General features: G+C 38.5%; 1 protein-coding gene across 1 annotated transcript in view; it reads left to right on the top strand.

Moving 5' to 3' along the window:
- SLC49A4 (solute carrier family 49 member 4) overlaps positions 1-12,850 on the top strand; it is a 64,795-nt gene that overhangs the window by 41,052 nt on the left and 10,893 nt on the right. The window contains exons 6-8 of the mRNA XM_027636402.1: positions 2,103-2,211; positions 2,835-2,902; positions 7,802-7,929. Coding sequence (XP_027492203.1) covers positions 2,103-2,211; positions 2,835-2,902; positions 7,802-7,929 — 305 coding nt within the window. The remainder of the gene's footprint in view (positions 1-2,102; positions 2,212-2,834; positions 2,903-7,801; positions 7,930-12,850) is intronic.

Here is a 12,850-nt window from a genome sequence, read left to right on the forward strand (position 1 = left end):
AAAAAAAAAAATCAGGAGAAAAAATCAATTTGTATTCCAGCAGAGTGGTTTAAGAGAGGCTAATGCTGATGTCCCGTCATCACTGATATGATGGAAAACAGTGTGGGTTCACCAGCTGATGGTGTGACAGACAGAACATTTTTCTATTTTCAGTGGAGTAATTGCAAAATTGCAAAAACAAATACAAGCGACTGGAGCCATGAAAAGCAGAGCTGCTGCTGAAAGATGTATGTTTCAAACAGCTTTAGCACTTAATGTAGGCAGCACTAGCTGTTGCTGGACAAGGGGGCAGAATGATGTCTGGGGATCTTTGTCACCTCACTTCTGCTGGAGACTAGGCCGAGTGGCAGCCTCTGTCATTGGAGGATGTCATGATGCAGAGTTGGTTCTCTAGGATTGGTACCAGGAGTTGGATGGGGCACAGAGCAGCTGTCCCACATGAGAGTCTATCTTGTTGCTTGAGTTACAGAAAAAAAAATACACCATGGGAAATTTTGGTCAAATACATTACAAAGTTCTCACTTCCTCAAAAGTAGCTCTTTAATGAAGCTGAGGTTCAGGTAGCCAAATATTTTGAATATTCAGCAAGTGTTATATTGGAAGACTGCATTCAGACATGTTCCCTCTTTGCAATCTACAACATGGCTATTTAAAGTCCATGCAAAATTCCTTTTTATTTTATTTTACAGATGTTGAATTGGTTCTCACGTGGATAGTATTAAATAGCGTCAGATGCCAAGATTGATACAAGATAGACTAGGATAAGAATATGGCATTCTTAAGAGAGAAAAAAAGTTGTCAGGAAAACGATAGCATTCAGAGAAAAATAACCAATGGGTAGAAGAGATGAAAGTTTGGGAGTTGTTTTTCTTTGCATTAAAAAATAAATTTGACACAAATGATACTGAAAGCAGAGGATATGTTCATGTGATGAAAATGTGTTATTCAAGAAGAGGATGTGTGAAAAAGAAGAGTGCAAAAAAACACTGACTGGTGTGCTGTGCGTGGATCATCTAGGGGAGTAAAACAGTGTAAGCTGCAAACCTCTGAATGTTTTGGAGAGTAATCGAATTTCTTTCTCTCCCTCTTGGCTTTCTTAACTGTGTGCTATCAAATTGCCATTCCATGCCAAGGAACTGGTACTGATCAGGATCAATTTTACATAAATAGTTTGGGACTGAAGGGAGCCACATTTTGTGGTTACACAGATAGCCCATGGGATAACTGACCTTGGAATCACCATAGAATCTCTTCGCTTTAAAATATCACTGTTGCAGAGTCCAAAGTATATTTTCTGGTTTTCATCCAAAATTGAAACATTTTTTGAGGAAAATCTGGATGTCTCTTAGCAAAGATTTCACATTTGCTTTCAGTTGCAGTGAGCGGGGAAAGTTGTTGGCTAAACCCCTGTTTAGCTGTATATGATGAAGATGGTAACACAGTTTTGACTGTTTCACCTTCCCTGAATACTAAAGGTTAAATAATTTTATTGGGAGGAAAAGCGAACACGTTGACTATTTAGAGCAGAATGTTATATTGTATTGTCTCTGGTTTTTGCCTGTTCAACTTGTCAAAATTTTCCACTCTTGCAACTGTACCCATCTAATTTCCAGAGCTCTCCCTGCTTTCACCAAAACAAAGAAAAATAAAACAGGGTTTCTTTTTGCTTTATTTTTTTTAAAGTTCAGTTCAAGAGGCATGAAGCTCTGATTTTATTCTTGAAATATGCTTTTCATCATTTAAATTAGTGCTTATTATTCCTAACCTACACTGTGGCTAAGGAGGTTGCCCATGCCAGTGCACGGAAGAATTCCTTGTGGAAATGAGAAACACATGAGCCCAGCATGTTACAGAAATCTTTGAACCATGTGGAGAGACTGGCTCTTTCTATCATCACAGTGCTAAGGCAGTAACATATCAGCCACTGGAAATTCAGTGGCAGGGCTGGATACCTTTCTTGATTTTCGTGGCTCACTCCTCTGTCAGACCTTTGCTATTTTTCTTGATGGGCAGAACATAGAAGGTGTCATTCACTGTACTGGCTAATCTTGGTGTGATTTCTAATATAACCTGCAGCTAATTGCAATGTTTTATCTTCACAGCAATTTCCGATTCTTGATGATTGCTTTAGCCTATGCTATACCACTGGGTGTTTTCTCTGGCTGGTCTGGTGTTCTGGATTTGATATTAACGCCTGTTCACGTAAGCCAAGTAAGTATCTCCTGACTGATAATCAGCAGCCATTTTGTAAATGGCACGTTTTTACTTTGCAAGAGCATACAGTTTTATCAGGTTTTATGTTTAAGCAGCTATTAATACATATGGACCACTTTTCTCCTTGAAATTTTAAACAAAATAAACCATAGCTTTGGCATCCCAAACTGTCACAATTCTCTCTTCTGACTCTCCATCAGTGGCAAGTGTTTTCAGAACTGTACACACCTCTTGACAAGAAGGAAGAGGCAGGTAAACAAACTGTAGTGTTGTTGGCTGCTGCACCTTTAGGGAAAGAAAATAATGTGTGCCTGGTGGAAAAGATGAAGTGGGGAGAAGATGATTTCTAAGCTTTTGATAGAGTATTATAAAAAAACAGAGGACATTACTCAGATTCTATAAAGAGAGGTCACATTTAGGGCATAGACTACTTAGTCATACTTCCTTGTAGTGAATTTATTTCCTTTCCTAGAAAAAGCCTTGCACTTCAGATTGTTGTCAAGGGCTGTTGTTAGCAGTTTACAGCTCCTGCACACCATTTGTTTTGAAAGTAACATTGTCTTATTTTCTCAGCTTTAATGCATTTCTCTCTTTTGTTTTGTTTTGTTTTTTCCTGTCAGGTAGATGCAGGTTGGATTGGATTTTGGTCTATAGTTGGAGGTTGCGTTGTTGGCATAGCAATGGCAAGGTAGGAATAATTACAGGTCCTTCTTCATTTCTTCAGCTGGGATTGTCATTTAGCTTATCTTCATAGTAACATAACTTGTTTTCTCTCTTCTTTTGGAAACTTGAAATGGAAAATGCATTCTGGGGTTATGATGTGTTTTTTGTAGAGGAATAATTTGTACCAGGTTGTTGGGAATTGAGAATTCCACATGCATATACCTGAATTTGGCAAGTCAGACTGTAACTCCTGACAAGGGCTTCCTGTATGCTGCTTTTAAACACAGCTCTTGTGAATTCAGCTGCCTGGTATAAAGGAGAACCTGTTGTAGCACGTTTGGAAGACATTGAAGAAATTAATGTCTGTCTCCTTCCATCAACACTTTTGGGCATACTGATTCCCAAAGGGATATAGGGAATGTAGTACAGGCAGCATACCCACCATAATTTTATGCTCCTCCACAGAGAAATTAGTCTGGGCCCATTTTGGCCAAGTTGCTGGATTCCTGTTTAGCCTATTTTCTGCTGTACTCCTACAGACTACAGTATGGGTGAATCTATGCATTTTTATAAATCCAGACGCAGCTTGCTGTGGCCATCATGAATGATGATGACATGGGGAGAGGAACAGCAAAGTATGGATTGCCCTTCCAAAAGGTTGCTGCTTTTTCTACGTTGAGGTTCTCTTTAGAAAAAGAGATGGAGGGAGGAAGAAAAAGTCTTTCAGGAGATACTTGAGCAATGAGTTTATAAAACTGTCTAAAACCAATCACACATTCCCCTTGCATTGTGATACCTGAGCATTGTCCTGGCTTCTCTGTGTCCACTCTTTAGACTCCAGTTCTGCAATGAATTTAGCACAAGTGCAGAGATCTTTAATGGTTGCAGTCATTGCAGGATTATGGACACAGGGAGGGATCTTTTTAGGACAGAAATTGAAACTCTCTTTTTTTCACTTGCTATTTTATGTGCTTCATCAGAGTACACAATGCATAAAGAAATGTGAGGTTTCTCATCCTGACGTTTTGCAGGCTGCCTAGCAACTGCAACAAGGAGAGGAAAAAACTCCTGACCTAGGGAAAAGAAACAAGCGCTTCTCTCCCATCCACTCCAGATGCAGGCCAAAGGACTCTAGCCAAACAAAGTTCATGCCCTGACTTCCTCTGAAAAGAGTTGCTTCTGATTAGCTAAGCTCAGATAACGAGGTTTTCTCTGTAAGAGATGCTGAAAACCAACTGTTGTAAATGACGCAGATGCCATAGATTGCACGCTGAAGCACAAGTAGTGTGCTAGTTTAATCTTTTCCATCATGAATTAATCTCTAGTATATTTGCAACATTTCAGTAGTAGAGGGGCACCCTTAGCAGCTCACTTAACTTTTTTAGGAGAGAGTCTGCTGACTCAATGCCAACATGCAAATCTCAGTCTTTATGGTAGATTAATTTATTTAATATATCGCCTGGGTTAAGTTTCAGGAAACGCTGACAGTCGCTTTAACTGCTTCAAACCTTTGATTTCAAACCTGGTTGAACACCCATATTTTGTGGCATTCAGTAAATTTAGGAAATACCAGCAGTCTGTCTCCAAATATGTCTTTCTAACTTGGTCAATGTACAGTTCAAATGGGAGGGTTCGCATACAGAAAGGGAGGGAGGAGATGATTTGTCACTCCTGATGGATGACTCTCCCTCCTAGGCCTATTCAGCATTTATCTGTGTAGGGTTGAATCAATGACGAGTCTGACTGTAATCTGCTAAAAGTTATAATTAGGAAAATTAAGTAATGATTCTTGTCAAAGCTGACAAGTTGATATATTTCAGTGTCAGAACTGTGATTTGCCAAGCAAGCAGCTCTCTCCCTTAACCACCTCTTAAGAAGCTGTTAGTTTTGGGGTGGGGGTTTTTTCATTGTTTGTTTTTTTTTTTTCCCTGCTAATTTATCAAAGCAAAATTGCTGCAGTTTAGGCATTTGCTCTTTCATTTTTGTCAATGCAGATTCTATCATTTAGAACTCTTAACAACCTGAGAGCAATGCCCTGGAACATTAGGTCCTGCACATCACAGTAGGTATTAAATCATCTATATATGAAGTAATGCCCAGTTTGGAAATTTGTTTCTCTATCTCATTTTCAAAGTGGTGCAAGTTTTCCTCAGCATTACACATAAATCCTCTTGATCTCCACCCACTGCTGTCCTGATAGCTGTGAACTTACATGTATAGCTAATTTGTGTGATGCATTTTTATAATTGAAAAGCCCGGCCTTTTGGGCAGTTGACAGGTGCTGTACCCATTGCTAGCTTTCAAATGCTACTGGTTTGAAGAAAAGCAGTGTCAAAGAGCAACATTTGTGTCATTGCATGGAAGCATATTCCCTTTCCTCAGATTTTTAAAATATTTTTACCCCCATTTGCCAATGATCGCAGATATTTTTGAGGTTTTGTCCTCTGCGGCTCAGTTTTTCTTCCCACTTCTAACCTGCAGTGTAGTCAAAGTGCTGAAACTTTATGACATGGTGATAATTTCCTTAGCAACAGACAGTGTTGTCAGCAACACAAGTTTGTGATTTTAACTGTAGGATACAGCCTTAGGCTGGGTCTCCTGGGATGCTGGAGACTAGTACCAGCAGTAGGCTCAGAGGTCTGTGTCTGGGTAAGTATACACCTTATCTCCTCTTGTGCCTACTGTTTTAGCAGTTGCAGACATCCCTTTACATGCTAGATGATGAAGAAGGATTTAAACAGAACAGAGGGGTTTGAAAGCAGATACCCAGGTCAGAGGATAAAAATAATTTTTTAACTGAAACAAGTATTCTGAAGAGTTGACTAGATTTACAGTCTTCTTTATTCTCCTGTAACGAGACAAGAAGCAGAAGTCCCTCAATTACCAACTTCAGGCTAGGTTGCTATTTTATTTCTTCCCCATTATTTCTGTTGCTGGCTGAATTCAGTAGCTGCATAAACCTTTACCTTTGGGGGACATTTGACCCTTTCGGACTCCTGTGATATCTGAGAGCTCCTTGGAGCACACTGCTACCCAAACCAGGATCTTTGGGTCAAAAAGAGTTGCAGCTGCTCAGTAAAGGTAGTTATTTTCTCCACTGAACTGTTGTGAATGGTTTAGATGCGTATCATCCTCCCATCTCCACGTATCCCTGGTGGTAGGATAGAGATAGAGGATTCCCTAGAGATTACCTCCAGACCTGTTGTCTGTGAATGTCCCTCCCAGAAGGCTGATATTTCTCACACTATGTTTCATTAGACAGGATCTACATCACTGCACTTGCCTGTAAGGACAGAGAATAATGATGTTGTCTGCCAGCAGGCAAGACAGGGAGTCTCTGTGGAAGAAGCTGAAAGCTTACACTTCGAGGTGCTTCTGCAGAGCTTTTAAAATTGCTGATTTTGACCCTAGTGATCCCAAAGAATAATTAAAGAAACTGCCAAACCATTGAGATGATCTTGATTGCTGGGTTGGATTGTCAGAAGAAAAGCAACAGTAGCAGCTGACCTCTGCTATTGGAGATGAATGCATAAGCCACTTCAACACTGCAGTCATAAACTTTTAAGATGATATGCAGCATTGATCTCCCACTACTGCTTATTGAATTACTGACTGCTAAATTCAATGTGGAATTAAGCACAGGGAGAATCAAAACAAGAGGAAAGAAGTTGGTTTGGGAGGGTGAGGAGTGTTTGATTGTATTACTCCTACATCTCTTATGGTATATGTGGAGCTGAGGTTCCTAGTTTTCAAAATGTTGGTAGCATTGTCTCTTTTATCAATTAAGCTATAAGGCATCTGCTTGTAAAGTGATCTTTGTCAGGGCAGAGAAGGCAGTTAGCTGATGGCTGGACAAATTTCATCACAGATCGACCTAGGTGGATTATGCTGCCATTAGCCTAATCAAGGTAGGAGGCTGTGAGGGTAGAAGATGTGCTTGAGACATACATACCTAACCTATCCATCCCAAAATCACATCTCCTAAGCAGGAGATTATAGAAAATTACTTGTGAATAAATGACATGGGCTTTTCTAATATATCTTTTTTAGTAGCTAGGTTGAAATCCCTGTTGAAAAGAGCAATTGCACTGATAATTATTCCATGCGAGCACTGCTCAAATGCATCTCCATCTCCTTGAAAGAAAAATTAAAAAAAAAAAATGAAAAAATCAATTATGTCATCAGGTGGTATAACAGCCAGAATACCCAAGGGCTTGTGGGGTTGTGCTCCCCAGACTGTCAACGGGGTATGTGTAGGAGAGGAGTGACACCAAGCTCTTGGTTTCTGGGACATTTCAACTCAAAACAACCACTGGCAGAGTGACCCCCTGTATAAAGAGTTCCTCCTTTGCCTAAGCCACCAAGAGCTTCCTCACCAGTGCATCCAAGGACTCAGAAGCTGTTCCTTGTTATCTTCAACTTGGGATTCTGGTATTTGGAGTTTTGTCATTTCCCACAAAAATTAATCTGGACACTTAACTATGTCTTGAATGAAACACAGCAGCCTCCTCATATGCTAATGGAGTTCTGTGTCTGCCAAGGGAGACTGGCAAACACTGACAAAGCAGCGATGGATGTAGTGGTGTGATATTGTGTCCAACAAATGCAGAAGGAAAAAAAAAAAGCAAACCATTCCTCTATACCAAGTGTTTTCATTTGATGCCTTGAGAATTGTTCTGGTTTGGTTGTTATTTCCTGACAGCTAAAAAATCCGTGGCTCTTCAGCTTGACAGCTAGAAATATCACCGTTCTATAAAAACGCCTTTTTTTTTCTATTCCTGAAAATGAGAAACAGCTTTTAGATTCTTTTTATAGTCTCCAAAATGTTTAAGGGGAATATACTGAATTAATTGTCAAGCATCGCATTTAAATAAAAATATGAAAATCAGCATTTGTACTGCTCTGATCTGTGCTTTTATTTCAGGTTTGCAGATTTTATCAGGGGCATGCTGAAGTTTATACTGCTGCTGCTTTTATCTGGAGCAACATTAGCATCAACCTGGTTTACTCTCACCTGTCTAACTAGTGTCACTCATCTGCCTTTAACCACAGGTATTGACAATGATTTTAATTCCTATTATTTATAATTGATATTGCAGGCAAGTATTTGCAGTCTTAACTGTCTTATAACCTGGCTTGTTATCTTTAGTAATACAGTAGTTCTATTAAGACAAAAAGAATATGTTTAGAAGACCTACTGAATCAGAAATATATTTACCAGCTTTGGATGACTTCATAACAAGGTTAAAAACTTACAAAGCCCAATCATAAGAACCCAGAATACACATTTAAATTTGATTTGGGGACAAGGTGTTTTTCTTCTTTGAGTCTTTTGAAATAAATGAGGTGAGAAACAAATCAGGAAAAATCAGATGAATGGGTGTAGTGTTGCATATAAGAAACAGTGTTATGTCTGGGAGTTTAGGGGATTGAAACTTATATTAGTTATTGGAAACATGCGGTGCATTTCAAACCAAGGTGACCCATAGTATTTTCAGCCATCTAAATCTGTCCCTGCGCAGTGCTGTCCTCTTTTTTTTGCACCTGCATGCAGGTTCAGGGAACTCTTCCAACCCAAAATTAACTCAGCCTGTGCCTCAAAAAGACAGGAAAAAACGCTGTTGGCAGGAGTGGGGGAAAAGCTCAGAGGTCTACTCAGACTGCCAGCAAGCTGTACCCTTAGTTGAAAATTAGTGCTGCTTAGTTCTTAAAAATCTGTCCTTCACCTATTATCTGCACCAAAGGACTGATCCACCTGTAATTCCAAGACCTTCAACAGAGTAATGAGTTACAGTAAAACCTAAGCCATTGAGATTTAAAAATATATTTATTTAATAAAGAATTCTGTAAATCCATTTTAAATAAAGCGCCGTCTTTGTTATAGGCGACTTATGCATTATAGGAGAAACAAAAACTTTTTTTTCCCATTTTTAATTAAAGAGTTTGGTGTGGAGTCTATATAGAATACTGTTTTACTCAAATTAACTTTGATTTTCAGTGAGTGTCCTTGGTGCATTGCAAATGTCACAACTATAAACTAAAGTGGGTACAGCAAATTGAAATACATGATCAGTTCAGGAGCAACACCATCTGGATGGATAGGTCCAATTTGTGCTTTATCTTGAAATTTCAATGTTTTCAAAAAAATTGTGCTTAAATAAAACATAATTTAATCAATAAACAAATGAAATTTCATGATGGCTGTTGTCATACCAAATGACTACACTTTTCCATCAAATCTAAAATAAATGCAATAAAAGCTTTCTTCTTGTGCTTGCCTGCTTCATCACTACAAGCCTGCAGTAATGTAAATTTTTACAGTAACTCTATCCTCTGAGTTGATGCAACAAGCCAAATACATAAATGTCTCTTCAAGTCTATGCATAAGAATGAAGCAGAAAGGTTTCAAGAGGTGAAAGTCATTACGTATGTGCTCACCAGTACTCCAAAATAAAACTGATGGAACTCTCTCTGATTTTTCTTTATTTTTTTTGTGAAGAATTCAGCATGCGACATGGGTTCTATAAGAATTTTTACTTGTTTACAGCATGTAGGTGCACTGCAGTGTTTTTTTTTTGAAAGGTGATCCACTGTCAGGACATGAAAGTATGTAAGGTATTTGAGGTTTGATATACAGTGTCCTAAACTAGCATCCCTTGATAAAAATCTGGGGATTGGGTTGTTCTTTTCATGCAGCTATTATTTCTCTTAAAATGGATGATTCCTTAGATTAAGTTGTAATTATATTTTAGGGTTTTATGTCAGCAGTGTTCTTATATATGTCTCTGTAAATATTGAACCCTTTCCTTTAAAACACAAGCTTGTTTTGAATAGAAGTGCCAGCAATGTGGTGCATTCCTCAGAAAAAAAAAGTCAGTCAAAAGCATCAGAGTCTAATGTGCAAGCATCAAATAAGATCTCTTTTTTCTTATGTTTAAATTTCATAGATAGGTGGTGAGGGAAGGTTCATATCAGGCTCTTCTCATTAAAGTTCATATAAAAGAGATGTTATGTGCCTGTTCAATTTAGCTTCTTGTACACAGAAAAGCAGTGGTATATCTTTATGAAATATGCTGTTATGGATGAAAACACACAAGCTATTTAAGCTAATTTATAGGCCTTCATGCTAGATTATTCCTCAATGTAATGATGCAATATGATGATGACCTCTGCATTCACAGTAATTGGGAGAAACGGTACATTTGAATTGATTTGGATGAACTTCTTTTTTCTTCTCTTTTAATTAAAAGTTTGAGAGGTAGAGTATATCAGAGTACAAACGTAGGAGGTCAAATGCAGGCCGTGGGCTGGCAGCTTTGGGAAGTGATTTGTGGTAGCTGGTAAAGGTGGAAGTCAGTCTGCATCCTCAGTGGACTGATGTTAACAGTGGGCTGCTGGGTAGTTATCCTATGTTTGTGTTTTTGTAGAGGTGGAAGACGTGCAAAACAAAAGCAGCAGTCATTATGGAGGTTTTTTCCTCATTCTTTTTTTTCTTTTTTTCTCTCTTTTTTTCTTCTTTTTTCTTCCCTTCTTTTTTCTTTTTCTCATAGTTTTCTTTTTTTCTCTAGTTTTTTTTTTTGGGGTTTTTTTTTTTTTTTTTTTTTTTTTTTCAGAAGAGGTCCATGTAATGCTTTGTATCCCAGAGACACTTTTCAGGCAGCACTGAACACCTGCTGCAAAGCAGGGATTGTTGTTTACTGAGGGCAGCAGGGTTTGATGTTGATAGAAGGTTAAAAGGCTCCTTCACTTCTTCCTGCCCTGTGGCAAAGAGCACAAGTGTTGGGCTTGGCAGTGCTACAGAGCCAGTGATGGATCTCAGTCCACACTTTCAGCCTCATTCAAATGCTGAGGCAGACCAAGCAGGGTTCAAAACTGATATGGAAACTTTTGCGGGTGTACATTTGATCTTTTCCAACTATATAGCTCCCATTTTGGGAGGGACTTCCACCTCCTCTCGAGGCCTGCCTCCAATGTTGTTCTCTTGAACAAGTCAGACTTTGCCCTACAAAACCATACACATTGCCATATTCAGCAATACCTGGAAACTGCTAAAAAATCCACATGATCTGACAGACTGCTGGTACCGTTAAAAGGGAGCTCTTCCATGGGTCAGGAAAGGCATTTTGATGAGGAGGCAAGACACAAGGAGCCCTTGTATTGGCCGAGGTGTTATGGCAGGAAGCTTCACCACAGAGGTGAAGGCTGGTTAGATAACAATCATCTGCCACATCTCACCTGACAGCTGCTTGATCCATGAATAAAGTTTGCATCCATAGGCAGACCTTGAAAGGGGTTTCCCCAGGTCCAGAACCAGTCTTTCCTTTACCATGTGGATATTGGGTGATTCCCCAATACCCAGCTCATTTCCCTCTTTTGAAAACCCTCTGCCCATCTCCCACCTGGTCTCCAGAGCAAGTACTTAGGTGGATACATTTACATGGAAGCAGACTTTTTAAATGCTAAAAAGATGAGAGTTTGGCCAATTATACATCCTAAAGGGAAGGGAAGAAAGTCTCTAAAGATTTGTTTTTAAAACACAAACAAACCAACTCTTCTCTTTTAATCGGTATTCTTTGTAGCAGTTGTAGTAATGTCTGATTTAAATATTGGGGGAGGAAATTTGAAAAAACAATCACAGCAAAATGTATTTTCCTGACCCTGCTCGTATAATATTCTCCTAATTCCTTGTAAATAGGCACGACATCATTTAAAGATGTTTCCTACAAAATGTAATTACATAGAGTGGAGACCTTTAATGCAGATATGAAAAATCAATTACTACATTTGAGAGTTTTTTTAAAATTATACTGTTTAGCATTGTTTGTATTGAGTAATGCCTACATTGTTTTACATTTGCATAATATGCTCCATTTTTCCTCCAACCATGGAGGAAGACAAGTTTTCTGTCAGTTGTTGACTTTTTAATGTATCTCCAAAAGATTTTATAAAAAGTATATTCAGAGTCATTTACATGAACTGTAACAACTAGTGTGGGGAAAAAAGAAAGCAAGGCAATAATGATAGAGTGCCATCATAGCTACTGTATCATCTGTCTAAAACACCTCTCATCAGCTAATCACAGCTCTCCAAAAACCTTGATTCTGGAATTGGTTTATATTTTAAGCAAGCCTGAATTTTATTTTAAGAAATTTTAATTTTAATGTATATTATTTGCATTTCAGTTTCAAAGACAATTTTGTGTACACATCGAGCATTGAAATAGTTTTCTCCATTGAAGTACCAGTGCAGCTGCTGATCTGTTTCTCTGTGCCAAGTTCATTGTTAGTATGCTTTGTACTGAACTTCATTATGTGAATTTATGTACAATGGGATACTTCGACCCAAAATAATTGTGTAAGGCATTATAATGCCAGTTTCGGTATCTTGCCACTTTGTATTGCTGGTAGTATCTCTGGATACAAATACTAGCATTTTCCAAAAATTGATATGCAATGCTAGTTGCTCACAGCTCAGATTGAATGTTTTCAGCGTAGCATGTCAAGAATATTCTAATATTTATGAGCACATTCAGCGGAATTTTGCTTTACAAAATCTTTTCTAGTGCTGCATCACAGACACTCTGAATATGGTGGCAACTCCATGAGTTGATGACTATATTTAGGTTAGGCAGCCTACACTTTTATTTTCAGGTTCAACAGATTGAACATTATAAACACATCTGTCTCTCTGTCCTCATCTACAAAGCACAGTATTGAAAAAGAGAGATGTTAATAATTTAATACTGATTGGTTTATTATTTCAGTTTAATTTCTTTACTATAAACAAAATGTGCTTGGTAAGTATAAGGCAGGGAGACCAGAGGATAAAACAGTGGCCTGAAAACACTAACTTGCTTATGGCTGTGGGCAAATCATTATCCCCACTCCTGTTGTGCTTTTCCCGCTCATAGGATGGGAGTAATGACCTGTGCTGGTTTAAAAGTTAACCAGCAGGGGAAAATGAACTTAACTCA

The sequence above is a fragment of the Corapipo altera genome, unplaced genomic scaffold, assembly GCF_003945725.1.
Source record: "Corapipo altera isolate COAL_440 unplaced genomic scaffold, ASM394572v1 45, whole genome shotgun sequence".
NCBI classification, from domain to species: Eukaryota; Metazoa; Chordata; class Aves; order Passeriformes; family Pipridae; genus Corapipo; species Corapipo altera.